This window comes from Mauremys mutica, chromosome 2 (genome assembly GCF_020497125.1).
Source record: "Mauremys mutica isolate MM-2020 ecotype Southern chromosome 2, ASM2049712v1, whole genome shotgun sequence".
NCBI classification, from domain to species: domain Eukaryota; kingdom Metazoa; phylum Chordata; order Testudines; family Geoemydidae; genus Mauremys; species Mauremys mutica.
The window spans coordinates 121,725,088-121,739,274 of NC_059073.1; the positions used below are offsets into that span (position 1 = coordinate 121,725,088).

Genomic DNA, 14,187 nt, shown 5'->3' on the forward strand with positions numbered 1-14,187 from the left:
GTATGAATTCCCACTCACCCACCCCACTTTTAATTAGACTTATTTGGAAATTCCCAAGACCAGAATAAAAGCAACACAAAGGATGATTTTTGGCCATTGTCAGTGGAGAAGTTTTGCAGTCTTTGAAGACTGTGAATCAAATTTGTGTTTGTCAGGCAGATCTCGTTTATTATAGGGAAAGAAGAGCCTATTTTTCATTATTATTATTATTCCTCCTGCATCATGTAGTCTGTCCTGAGATTCAGGCAGGTGTGAATTTTGGGAAAAATAAGACATTTCAGGGGAAAAAGAGGAATTTTTTTCAGGGCACATTGATTTATTTAAAAAAAAAAGGCAACTGTTTGAATCTCCTCAGAATTTTAAGATGTTAGAATAAATCCTGGGGTTGTGGATTAAAGGGAAGAGCACAGGTAATAAATTGTATAATGAATTCATTTATCTCATGGGTCTTCCGTTTATCACATGGATATCATTGCTGCATATATTTGTGTAATATATTAGTGTTGTCTAGTTGTGTATTAAATAGTGTTTGTAAGGTAGCAAGCACCCGAGTTAAGACAGAAAATAAATTATGTACCAATTATTCTGTAGATTTTAAAAGCAAATGAAATTTTGTACAAGAATAAACAACTACGTGTCCTGTAGTGCATTCTGTCAGTGTAAAATATGTCAATTCTGCAGTTCCAAAAAGTGCACAATTTTATCTTGGCTTTCACTGACTGGTCTGTTATGCACAGGACTGTCATTCATTTAGCTGTATAAGTCCCCACAGTTTGTTTATTTAAAAAACAAAAAGCTTTCCATAGTTTGGTTTCCATAAAAATTGTTTCAAATTCCTGAAATTAAGTAGGATAGCTGGTGTAACATACTAGCCATTCATTCTGGACACCTAGGCCCAAGTGTGGCTTAATGATGCACATGTGGAATGAATTTGGCAATATTTTGTCTGCTCCTCAGTTAATGAGGCAGGTCCACATTACCTAAGTGCTACAGAATTTGCCACAGATATGAGACCCTTTTCTGGGAGAGGTGTAGCACTGCCTGAGGAGGTGTTGATAGCACTAAAATATACCAGTAGCCCTGTCAGCGCATGAAATGATTTTACATTGCACTAAGATCTCGCACTATCCAGATGAATCTCACCGCACCCACCATTTATTTTTTTTTAATAAATATTTGAAACAGAGGAGAAATGGTCAATAGAGAGACCTGTTTTCATGTAAAAAGTAAGTGGAAGAAATTGATACTGAGGTATGGAATGAACCACAATTCAAGCCATAGATTTTCTGTTTCATAACAGTCATAGTAACAAATTAAATACAGGTTCAGTATGTCACTTTAAATATTCATTTTAAAAGTTATTTTGGCAGCAGCACTACCTTGGGGAGTGAGGTTACTATCTATGGTGTGATCTGTTTTGTATTATGCTTCCTTGCTGCCCAGCCATACAGCCCTTCTTCATAAAACTGATCACATCAGAACTCATTCTAAAGGCCAAGGGTCAGATATTGGATCAAAACAGAAGTCTGTTAAATTAATCTGAAGGCAGCTTCTGATTGGTTTTCATGACTGATTTCAGATTGCTTCCAATCACATAATAAAAATGTAATCTCACATGGCTTGATTTGGGAACTGCTGTGGCTTAGTACCTATTAGAATCAGGTCAGTTGATCACAAGTCTTTTGGTTTGGTCAATTTTTGATCATTGTTTATTTGTATTACAGTAGAACAGGGGTAGGCAACCTATGGCACACAAGCCGAAGGCGGCACGCGAGCTGATTTTCAGCGGCACTCACATTGCCCAGGTCCTGGCCACCGGTCCAGGGGGAGTCTGCATTTTAATTCAGTTTTAAATGAAGCTTGTTAAACATTTTAAAAACCTTATTTACTTTACATACAACAATAGTTTAGTTATATAATATATAGACTTATAGAAAGAGACCGTCTAAAAACGTTAAAATGTATTACCAGCACGCGAAACCTTAAATTAAAGTGAATAAATGAAGACTCGGCATGGCACTTCTGAAAGTGGTGAACCCCTGAAAGTTGCCGACCCCCGCAGTGGAACCTTGAGGCCTCAAAGGAGATTCAGCCCCCAGTGGGCTAGCTGTTGTATAGGCTTAGTAAGAGAAGTCCCTGGCTCAAAGAGTTTGTTTTTCCTTTTCTTTCCAGCTCCTTGTTACCTTGCCATATTTGCCTGCCTGTTCAGAAGTGGTCTCCCATTTTCACTTTGTCTCCTCTAGGCTGACCGGATTTGGGATACATCACTGCTTTGCAAAAAGCATGATGGGTCATGAAGCGAAGATGACGATCACCCACAATTTCTATGCAGACTACTATACCATGGCAGGGATTGCTCTGGCATCCTGCCTGGCTATGTGCCCAGTCGTTGGGTTTCTAGGGCGAAGAGGAGGACTGCTGCTGTTCATGATTCTGACAGCTCTGGCATCGCTTCTACAGTTAGGTCTTCTCAACTGTAAGTGAGGGCATAAGTGACTTGCACCTTGATACTGGTCAGAGAGCATTACCTTGCAAAGCTGCATGCGGCCTTCTCAACTGACATATGGAAAAAACCTGTCTGCTGCAGAACAGAAGAGCAGTAAATCAGCTCTCCGTGGATGGTGCAGATTCACATGCTGTACAATCCCATTGAAAGCAATAGGGAATGGAAGTCACTGTAGATTTGAGCCCATTCTCTATACATATTTAACTACAGTGAAACTCTTTTGTTCTCCCTCCAATTTCCCCTTTATTCTTTCAGTTCATTGTTCTAGGTGCAGGGATTTATTCCTGTAGCAGAGCTCAGAGCTAGTCACCCACGCTGAGAAGAGTTAAAAACAGAGTGGATTTCAATCTCTGAGGATGTGTCAAAATTGATTGTCTGGGTTTTAAAAGGACAAAAAAAGTTTGTTGTTGTCTTAAGAGAGTGCATGGAAATGGCATACAATTTTACCAGATTTTTTTTTCTCTAAGGAGGCTCCAAAGGAAATTGGTTTCCCATTCTTGGTTCCCTCCTCTTTCTCAGATTTTCTGACCTGCAATGAGCCTGCTTAGGAAATTGAATTGATTGATGGCAGAGTCCCAAAATTTCCATCCTCTTAGAGACTGCCTCTTTTGCAATTATATCAGAGACAAGAATAGTGTGTACCAGGTCTGTGGGTTGATGCTGGGTGGGTTCAGGTTGTTTCTGGTTTTGCAACTCTTATTAAAAAAAAAAAAAAAAAAAAAAAAGGCGTGTGTCTGAACATCTGTCAAATTGCCTTTTGGAGAAAAGGCCAGAGGGGAACATGTCTCACTACTATAAATTATTGGGAGCAGTCCCACCCAAACTGGAGGTGTGTTCTCTATCTCCTCCCTCCCACTCGGTAGATTTGTGTGGCCACACAGGTAGCAGTGTAATTAAGAAATATGTATAGTGCATGCATGTGTCTAAGTAATTATTGTCACACTGCCTGCTATGGAACACAGCTAAGAACACCAATCTCAAGTCAACTGCCAGAATACAGGGCATATACCCCAGACTGGTGGTTTAGTCTATCATAAGACTTCATCAAGCCAGTAACAAAAATGTGCTCCCAAAATACTGTACTACTTATTATGAAGCCAAAGAGAGTTCCCTTCGGGACCTCTAGCCCCTCGTGCACCACCTAGACAAACCAGACTTCTGTGGTAAATGATTATTAAAACCAGCAATCATATGTATTAACTTCCTCCAGTTCCAGAAAACCAGACACCCACCTGAGGTCAATATATACTTCAGGATCTTACCAAATACCATGCTGCAGTCAATCTTTAGTAAACTAACTAAAGATGTTTTAATTTAAAAAAAAAAGTTGTTAAATGATTAAAGTGAATCATATACATTGCAGATGATGGCAGAGTTTGTAGATCAGGAGAACAGCAGTGATGTTAAATCTGCTAGCTTGCAGTAAGTCTCCCTGGATCACCCAAAAGATTGGAGGTCCCTCAGTCCATGTTCAAAGCTTCCCTTTGTTAGAAATCATAGTCCAGAGATGTGGAGCAGGCAAGAGGCAAGGACATGATATCAGAGTCTCCAATTTATACCCCCCAGTCCATGTACCTGGAAGGTTACTGGCACAAACATGGGAGTCAGGGATCACATGTGCTGCATGCCCTGGCTGAGTCATGAGGCATCCATGGTCTACATATTCTCTGAGGCATAGGGAGGGGCCCTTCGGGAGAGTTGATTTTCCTTAATGGCCCATCAACCATGGCTTGCTGGTCTTGATGTAAATCTGTCTTGTGGGTGTTACCCAGGAATGCAATATGTTTGAGATACAAACATATAGCACGTATCAGAGGGGTAGCCGTGTTAGTCTGGATCTGTAAAAGCAGCAAAGAATCCTGTGGCACCTTATAGACTAACAGACGTTTTGCAGCATGAGCTTTCGTGGGTGAATACCCACTTGCATCCGACAAAGTGGGTATTCACCCATGAAAGCTCATGCTGCAAAACATATAGCAAAAATTCATAACTTCACATACAATGATAATATACGCATTTAACACTGTTCAACAGATTACAACTTTTCCAATGACACCTTACAAGGCGTGCTTTGTATAAGATTTATCACAATTCTGCAACCGTGTTGATACATCTGTGGTGGTATGTTAACATGGTCATCTTCCTTTTATAATACTCTGCATAATGATGAACTACAAAAAAGCACGCCTTTGAAGAAACAGATTTATGATAGCTAGATTACAACTATTTCTAAATTATTTTTGTCCTGCTGTGTTCCGTTCTTAACCTTGAAGATGGACATTGAGAATTAATGAGAATTAATGTCATGCCCATGTTAAACCCTTCTGTTCCCATCTGCTGAGAGCCCCATCATGTACTGTTTGCCCTTTATCCCCCTCCCATTTCTAAAAACTGCCTGTACAAAAGTAGGAGGAAAAGGCAGCCTTGGACTCTGGAACAGCTTGTATCCTTCCACTGCGGTCTGTCCCCCCCGTCACATCCCACCATCACTCCTTATAGGCAGCAAGGCCATGGTTTGGAGAGAAATGAATGGCCATGCTGTTTGTATAATTTAACAGTTGTGTGCGCGTCTGTGTGTGTGTGTCTGTCTGTCTGTCTGTGTCTTGTAAGGCCTCTGACAGAGGGATCTCCTTCCAGATTTCAGGGTTTCTCCTGAGTCAGAACTTCTCTAAGCTCTCTGGAGTAACCCAGCTGCTAGGGTGTTCTGCCAGGCTCGCATAACTATTGTTCTGCTTTTTATGTAGCATTACTTAGCACCGCATAGGAACGTGGGCCAAAAAGCAGCTTGTGGATAATTTTAAACACTGTAAACTCACTTTGGATTTTGGCAAGGGAAAAAGATGTGTTTTAGCAATGCAGGGATGCTGATTGTAATGGTTTCCTTTTCTAACTAAAGCCCCTGTGGCCATTCCCTCAGGGTTACAGCAAAGCTTGACAGCAGTTTCTTTTCCACCTTTGTTACCAACAAAGAGACTTTTGTTTAATTTTAGTGCTAATTCTGGGTCTTTTCAAATGATTTACCACTGTGCGGTTATTATCATCACCTCATTAGAATTCCATTCTCCAGTTGGGAATAGGCCTGGAAATTGCATGCCATGGTTTTGAAAGACTATTCCACTCCAGTCATGATACTGAAAGGAAAGAGTATGGGGAGGAGGTGGAGGGCTGCAGTTTGGTTTGGTGTGGGGGAGGGTGTTGTGTGTTTGTTTTTTTCCACTTTGAATAAATCACATATTTAACTCTCTCTCTCTCTCATTTTAATTTATCTTTTGCGGTCTGTGGATCCAGTGATTGGAAAATATAGTCAACTTCCAGACTCAGGTACTGTTTACAAATGTCTATGCAGTGTTTTGAACTGCTTGCACTCTGAGTGGGTGTATCTGAAAGGCAAGAGTCGCTGAGGATACAGAGCCTGATTGCAGTAACTGCTAGTGTTCATGTGCAAGGTGGCTGCTGAGCTCAATGTCCTAGGGCTCTTCTTGTAGAGCTAGCTGCTCATTGTTACAGGTCCTGTGGGTCTGATCAGTTGCAGTATAAGGATTTTTTTCTGCAGGCCTGTGGTAGAGATGAGAACATTTTATTTGTATCTTCCTCTATTGCAGCATCTGCAATGTCTCAACCACAGAACTGTACTAGGTCATGATTAATTCTGGTTGTCTCCATACGGCTACCAGATTTGGGTGGGAAATGTCCAGTGCCTGAAAGTGTTTGGAGACATTTTTTGAGCTTTACCACTTTGTGATGGCTGTTGGTAATAAAGCTGGAGATTGCCGGTTTACTGCTGTTTTTTGGAAATATGTTATGACATTTTTATTTATGTTTTGGGTAGTTGGTACATGGCTTATTAAACATTGATTTAAATAAATGTTGGGGGAGGAGACTCAAACTTACATCTAAGGTGAAAATGAGTGACTTAATATGGTAGTCTTGTTTCATTTCTTGAGGGCCATATACTGATTGTACTGAGCTCAATTTCCATGTACATGTGTCTGTCTGCCTGTCTAACAGGTATGAGTGACAGCGTCAAGGACAAATTCTCTACTGCATTTTCCATTGTGGGTATGTTTTCATCGCATGCTGTTGGAAGTCTTAGTGTTTTCTTCTGTGCTGAAATCACACCAACAGTAATAAGGTAAGACCTCCAAACTTCCCACCGCGGGGTGGGGAACCAGTTCAGATGTCCTTACTTTAGTAATCATTTCTTGTGTAAAGCATACTTTTGTTTATGCCAGGTGATATCTCTAATAATCTGATACTGTCCAACGGACTCTGGGATGTTCTGTAGTTTGAGCAGTCTCTTGGGAGCTACTTTGCATATAAATAGAGAGATTTATTTACATTGCATCAGACAGTTTCACCCTTTCTCCCATGTTTTAATTAACAGCTTGGATGATGGAACGAAGAGAGTGCTTATAAAATTTGCGGATGACACCTAGCTGGGAGAGGTTGAAAGCCCTTTGGGGGACAGGATTACAATTCAAAAATATCTTAAATTGGACAATTGGTCTGACATCAGTAAGATGAAATTCAATAAGATGAGTACAAAGTACTTCACTTAGGAAGTAAAAATCAAACACACATATACAAAATGGGAATAACTGGCTAGCCAGTAGTATTGCAGAAAAGGATCTGGGGGTTCTCCATGTCCACCATGGGTAGGACAAGAAGTAATCATCTCTGTTTGCAGCAAGGAAGATTTAGGTTAGATATTAGGGAAATTTTTCTAATTATAAGGGTTGTTAAGTACTGAAATAGTTTACCAAGGGAGGCTGTGGAATCCCCATCATTGGAGATTTTAAAGAACAGGTTAGACAAACTACTAGGTGTAGGTATATTTTATCCTGACTCAGCCTGGGGGGGATTGGCTAGATGACCTCTTGAAGTACCTTCCAGCCTTACTTTTCTATGATTCTTTAATTATGAACAATACTTTTTACATTAAGAATCGCATGAGGCGTTGTAGCTATAATTTGGTTTGATCTCCAGTTCTTCCACTGCGTTGTACTTCAGTTTTCTTGCAGGCTTTGAAATGATTTTGTGCATGCTAAAAAGTGAAGCCTGTGCTTATGTGCTTTGCTGAATCGGAGTATAACAATTAAATTATGCTGTTGCCACTTGGTTTAATAAAAAGTACCTCTCCGTATCCCCATGGGTTTGTGAAAGTAGTAAACACATGCATACAGAGGTGCCAACTTTTACTTTTCCCCGGGGGTGCTCCACTTCCTCTCTGTCTGAGGCCCCACCCCCACTCTGCTCCTCCCCTCAAGGTGCCACCCCCACTGTGCCTCTGCCCCCTCCCTGAGGCACCACCTTTGCTCTGTCTCTTCCCGCCCCTCTGCACCTCCCTCCTCCAAAGCCCCACCATTGCTCCACCTCTTCCCGCTCCCACTCCACCCCCTGCCCGAGGCCCCCGCCCACCCGCCGCTTGCTGGTCTCTGCCCTCCCTCCGCCCCATTCTGAGCTGCCGAACAGCTGTGGCTGGTGGGTGCTGAGCACCGACTATTTTTTTCCATGGATGCTCCAGCACCGGAGCACCCATGAGTAAGCGCCTCTGATGCATCTCAAGTCTGCACCCAGGCCATTGAGAGAGAAGGTTATGCTGGCCCTGTGTGGGTGCTCTAAAAGGGGAATAGACACAAGCAGCCCTGCTTCCGTCCAGTGAAAGCTGCAGCCAAAAATCAATGGCAGGTTGGTGAAGAAAAGAGGGGGGGCAACCAGTGCAGCAAGCAGTGATAACAGCCCCAGAGGTGATGTCAGTGGAACTGCACCTTTCAAAGGTGCATCATTTCCCTCTGCACTCATCCTCTCTCCACCAGCACGAGTGGTGCCATGATGCCTTTCAAAGGCCGTTCAGTGGTCTGCCTCTCCCTTCACCTCCCCAACACAGGCCTATCTTAAAGGAGTCAAATATTTGCCCTAAATATGGCCTTTGATATCCTTGAGAATAGTGAAAATGGGAAGGTCGGGTCTTTTCTGGGAATTTTCCCAGCCATATCTTTGCAATATCAGTTTCCATTTAATTTATTCACTACTTATAACAACATAATCTCATGCACTGTACATAGACTTCATTCGTACGTTCTGGATAACAGTTGCAATAGTGTCAAAATGATTTAGGTGCTTTAGGGCCCATTGACTTTCAATTAGATTTAGGCTCTTTAAAAAGGGAAGGTGGGAAGGGGGGGAGAGAGAGACAGAGAGAACTTCCCAAAGTGGAATGTCCTTACAATATTTCGTTATCTGTGTAGCAAAGGGTCAAACCTTTCCTTTTTTAATTCAGTGTTGTTTTTTCCAGCTGTGTGGCTTGAGGTACATATTTCACAAATGAACTCATTTTGGCAGAGGAAGAGACGAGTGTGTAAGCAAGTTTGAATCATTATTAGCTTTTGCTTGTGAAGCAAAACTCACCTTTGGTTTACTATCATAACTATTAAAGGGTTATTTTAGGACATCATTACAATAGGTTGTGTTCTCTAGTTAGTTTTTCCTAAATTACAGATGAAAATGTTTGAACCTTAGTGATTTTTCTCACAAGAGATAATAAAGTGGAAAAGATTAAAATTTAAAATTTAAAGGGATACATCAACATGTAATCAAGTCCAGTTATTTTTTTTAAGTTGTTTCAGGAACTGTGACTGTTTTTTGACTCCTTGCTGATTTTTATGGTTTTACAATAGATTTTTCTTTTTTTTTATTTTCTCCTTGTTATGTGACAGAACTAAACAGAGAGGGAACTCACCAACTGAATGACTATTCAGAACAAACAGCTAAATGTTGTCAAATGCACAAAGCAAACCAAAAATGTCCTTTTCCTCTAATCCCACACCAGAGGTTCTTAAGCAAAGTAAGCAGTCACGGGATAAGTGGAAAGGTCCTCTCAGGGATCAGTAACTGGTTAAGACAGGTAACAAAGGGTAGGAATAACTGGCCAGCTCTCACAGTGGAGAGAGGTAAATAGCAGGGTCCCCCAAGGATCTGTACTGGGACCTGTGCTGTTCAGTGTATTTATAAATGATCTGGAAAAGGGTGTGAACAGTGATGTGGCAAAATTGGCAGATGATACAAAATTACCCGAGAAAGATAATCCAAAGATGACTGTGAAAAGGGATCTCACAAAACTGGGTGACAGGGCAACAAAATGGCAGATGAAATTCAATGTTAAGTGCAAAGTAGCACACGTTGGAAAACATAATCCCAACTACACATACAAAATGATGGGGTCAGAATTAGCTGCTACTACTCAAGAAACAAACCTTGGAATCATCATGGATAGTTCTCTGAAAACATCTGCTCAATGTAAAGTGTGAGTCAAAAAAGCTAACAAAATGTTAGGAACTAGTAGGGAAGGGATAGATAATAAAACAGGGATGCAACTCTCATGCTCTGGTTTTGACTGCCAGAGGCTAGGAGTGGACAGTTCTGTCCATTTCCTCTGACGCATCTGGCACTGGCCACTGTCAGGATGCTGGATGGACTGTTGCTCTGAGCCAGTATGACCATTCTTATATTCTTAACACATTTCCGACAGAAGTGTGATTGCTAAGATGCTGATATGCCTTTGCTCTGGTGTCATGAAATAAGCATCTGGCCACTTCTCCCTCACACCCTTTACAGGGCAATTGTCTTTATTAAATACCACCCATAATGCATTGCATTTTGGCAGACCATCTTATTTTCAGGACTTGACCTATGCTCAACTGATGCTCCAATCAGTGTCTTTTGGGAGGGCATAGTAAGGGAACTGGGGGAGTCACTGGGTTTTTCAAACTAATTCTTTATTCATATTTTGTTTGTGAGGAAAAACAGTATCAATATTAAGGTGCTTACAAGTAGATTGGCTGTTGTGTGATTGCTACCATGACAATCAATAGCATTTGCCAGCACTTCTACACTGTTTCTAAAAAGCAAAAGGTTGTTTTTGAATAGCCCCAACATCAGGTTCCAAGAATTTATCTTTTCCTGCTAGAATCTACAATAGATGTTCCAGAGACATAAAGACTCCCAGGAATAACACAAATATTTATTGTTGAGATCCTTATTACCCTGACATCTTAATGCTGGTCAGCCCTGATTTCACACTGCTAAGCACTAAAGCATCATTGAAGAGTTCTAATTCCTTGTGCCAAGGAGTTCATTAAAAAGCTCCTTTCAAACACTGAACTAAAGCACTAAATGAAGCTGAAAATCCTCCTCCAATAAGCATGATGACAGAGCCACTGAGGGTTGTGCTACTTACCAAAGAGACCAAGATTTTAGAAAGACTGTTTTGTTTTTCTCCCTTCTTCCCCTCCCCCCGCCAGTTTCTAAAAGATGGAGAGCCGTACCTGGTGTTAGGCCCCTGGGGATAGGGAGTATCTATGTATTGCTTGGCCTTGGCATTGCGAATTTTTCTGTTAGTTCCTGTACAGCTCTCCCCTCCCTACTGATAGTGGCAGTGAAGAGAAAAGGTATGTGGGAGGAATAGTGGGGATTTTAGCCATCGGCCACTGTCCACCAATGGCTCTAGCTTCCCAGTGGAGATGCGGGGAGATTGTTGAGGTTAAAATCAAATAATCACATCAGGATTCTAAATCACAGCACTTCACACAGTGGAGCAAGACTGGGTCTCTAAGGCACAACTGCAATACAAATAAATAATCTTTTCAATAATTGAAGGGTTTTTTTGTTCTCCGCCCCATTGTCACATCAGGCCGCTTGCATTAGAAAGGGTCAAACACTTGAGAAAAACTACGGTGGGATTAAAATTGCTCTTTTGTGTTTCTAAATATTATAGAGAGGTGCAAGCCATATTCCTGGGTTTAGTTTCACTTCAGTGAAGAATTCCTGAGATAATATTTTACTATTGTTATTTTAAATTGTTACTAGTAACATGTTCTGGTGATGTTTAAAACTCTAATAGACCAGGAAAAGTTCTCAAATATGAATAGGGAGACCTTTAAAGACTACACATTTTGAGCCAGGCTCTTTCAACATTTGCACCATTGAAGATTACAAGAGCAGTTTTACAGTCTTATAAATGATCCTCTTTTAGTGTTCTCACTCTTATTAGCTTACATAAATGTGAGCAAAGCCTACTCTCTAGTGGTAACACAAAGAATGGCAGAAATCAAATACAGTAGCTGCTTTCTTAAGATCTGATATGATGTAATATAATCTTCAGAGGATATAAATTAATTAAGACTGAAAAAGCCACATGAGGAAGCTATTTTAGAAATTGAGAAATTGAGGGAGAGGTTTGATTTGTCCAAGATGTTGCAGTGTGTCCATTTCAGATGCCCAAACCCCAGCTTGAAACACTAGGCCGTAGTCGATTAATATTCAATGAGTTAGAGAAAATTGAAACAAAAAACTGCACCATCACATCTTAGGAAACTTCTTGAGTGAGGAAGAACAATATCTAGGAATCAAGCATCCCAGAAAAGTTCTAAATCCTGCCCGCTGTCATACCACGCATGAGACAGAAAAGTGAACTACAAAAGTGTGCTGCACTTTGAAACATAGTTGTTTCATTGCTTCACTCATGCGCATCTATTGTACATGTCAGCAAGGAAAACATCCGCTGCAAATGTTGAATTGTCATCATTTTATATTATAAAAAAAATTCAGCAAAAGATAAATAGTATAGTGTTTTCAAGCATTAATAGTGCTCCCTGATTTTGTTTCTAGTATACACAGTGCAACCTACAGTGAGAGAATATCTCTCTGACTTCAACTACAGTGCTACCTGACACACAATGAACGTAAAATTGTGCCTTCTCCCTTAGTTTTCCTTGCAATGCATTTAAATTTGTCATTTAAATGCCTTTAAAATCCAGGTGAGCATTTTTTTCCAGTCTTTGAGGTACAATATTGAATAGATGAGGAGTTCTCAAACTGGGGGTCATGACCCCTCGGGGTTGCGAAGTGGTTCTGGGGGGGTCACGAGCTGTCAGCCTTGAGCCCACATTAAATTAAATTAACCCCCTTGTTTTTAATTTGGGGGGAGGGGCGTGTCTCACTCAGAGACTTTCTGTGTGAAAGGGGTCACCAATACAGAAAGTTTGAGAACCACTGACTCTCTGGGCCTGATTCCCCACTGCTCTGCCCCTAGCGTAGTCAAATGCACCAGTACAAAATGAGCATATCGTGCTCCTGTGGTAGAATTTTACACCCTTTGCACTAATGTAAATGACTGCACAATGTGCAGGGCAAAGAAGAATCAGCCCTTTGTCACTATTGCACCAATTTGGGGCATGATCCTGCTAGTACGTCTTTTGAATACCTAGTCCTGTGGGACTACCCATGCGAGTATAAATTCATAAAGTTACTTAAGTGTGATGGGGAGATTTAATTGCAGAAACAATAGACTTAGGTAGGTTTTAATTTTTCAGTGAAAAGTTAACTAAAGCTTAATGCCAGACCCCAAAATTTCTACTGCCATCACAAAATGGATATAAACTGGCCACCAGAAAGTTTAGACTTGAAATTAGATGAAGTTTTCTAACCATCAGAGGAGTGAAGTTCTGGAACAGCCTTCCAAGGGGAGTAGTGGGGGCAAAAGACATATCTGGCTTCAAGACTAAGCTTGGTAAGCTTATGGAGGGGATGGTATAATGAGATTGGTCTTTGACTATTAGCGGTAAATATGCCCAATGGCCTGTGATGGAATGTTAGATGGGGTGGGATCTGAGTTACTACAGAGAATTCTTTCCTGGGTGTCTGGCTGGTGAGTCTTGCCCACATGCTCAGGGTTTAGCTGATCGCCATATTTGGGGTCAGCTGCAGCATGGGGCATGGGTCACTTTCTGGAGGATTCTCTGCACCTTGAGGTCTTTAAACCACGATTTGAGAACTTCAATAACTCAGACATAGGTTAGGGGTTTGTTACAGGAGTGGGTGGGTGAGATTCTGTGGCCTACATTGTGCAGGAGATCAGACTAGATGATCAATAATGGTCCCTTCTGACCTTAAAGTCTATGATTCTATGAAAATCCAGTGAACCCTGCAAAAATCCAGTTTCTTCTGTAAAACCTGGGGAAACCACTCTTTGTCTCTGTAAAATGAAAGCTAGATAATTAAACATTGCAAGGAGGGATTGCTTCGCTCTTGTCTGCTGGTCTGAGCAGCATATTTTTTGATGTCCTACCCTTGCTGCACTTAAGCAGCCAAGCTGTAAATCCATGGAGACTGAAAAGATCAGGGATATGGGGATTAGTTTTTGAGGAAGATGGCTGGTGGTCAGAGATTTATAGTGCTGGGTTTGATTTATATCATACTGTATAACCTATATAATGGTAATAAAAAAAATGTAGCAGTGCAGATTACTGCTGAATTTGAAGTTTTGGTTGTGTGGAAAAGGGAAAAATTGAGCACCGGGAGGACTGGAACATGTTGACTCACAGGAAAGTACTGTCTGTGCACCAAGGAAGCAGAATTTAAATGTAATGGGGCAGTATGCAGGTATCAGGCCTTGAAAGGGTACCACAGAGAGTGTTATGGGTCCTGAGATCATCACGCTGCTGCAGTAGTGGAGTCCCACAGACATGGAAGCTGTGGCTGACAGGTGACTGAGTTCTGTGGTGAGAATGAGGGTGAGGGAGCACAGCGGAGAAAAGTGCAAAAGAAAATGGGAGGTACTGGGAAACCTGCTCCTGGGTCTCTGGGCAGGGGACAGATGAGCCCTATCCAGTAACCTGAGGGAG

At 41.3% G+C, this 14,187-nt stretch overlaps 1 protein-coding gene across 3 annotated transcripts in view; it reads left to right on the forward strand.

Annotated features, from left to right (window-relative positions):
- The window catches only part of SLC22A23 (solute carrier family 22 member 23), a 178,078-nt gene that overhangs the window by 157,502 nt on the left and 6,389 nt on the right, over nt 1-14,187 (forward strand). For 2 of the 3 annotated variants that reach the window (XM_045006200.1, XM_045006201.1), the window contains 3 exons: nt 2,244-2,476; nt 5,795-5,827; nt 6,515-6,638. In XM_045006200.1, coding sequence (XP_044862135.1) covers nt 2,244-2,476; nt 5,795-5,827; nt 6,515-6,638 — 390 coding nt within the window. Of the gene's footprint in view, nt 1-2,243; nt 2,477-5,794; nt 5,828-6,514; nt 6,639-14,187 lie in introns of those variants that run through there. The other variant, XR_006577049.1, reaches the window with a different exon arrangement.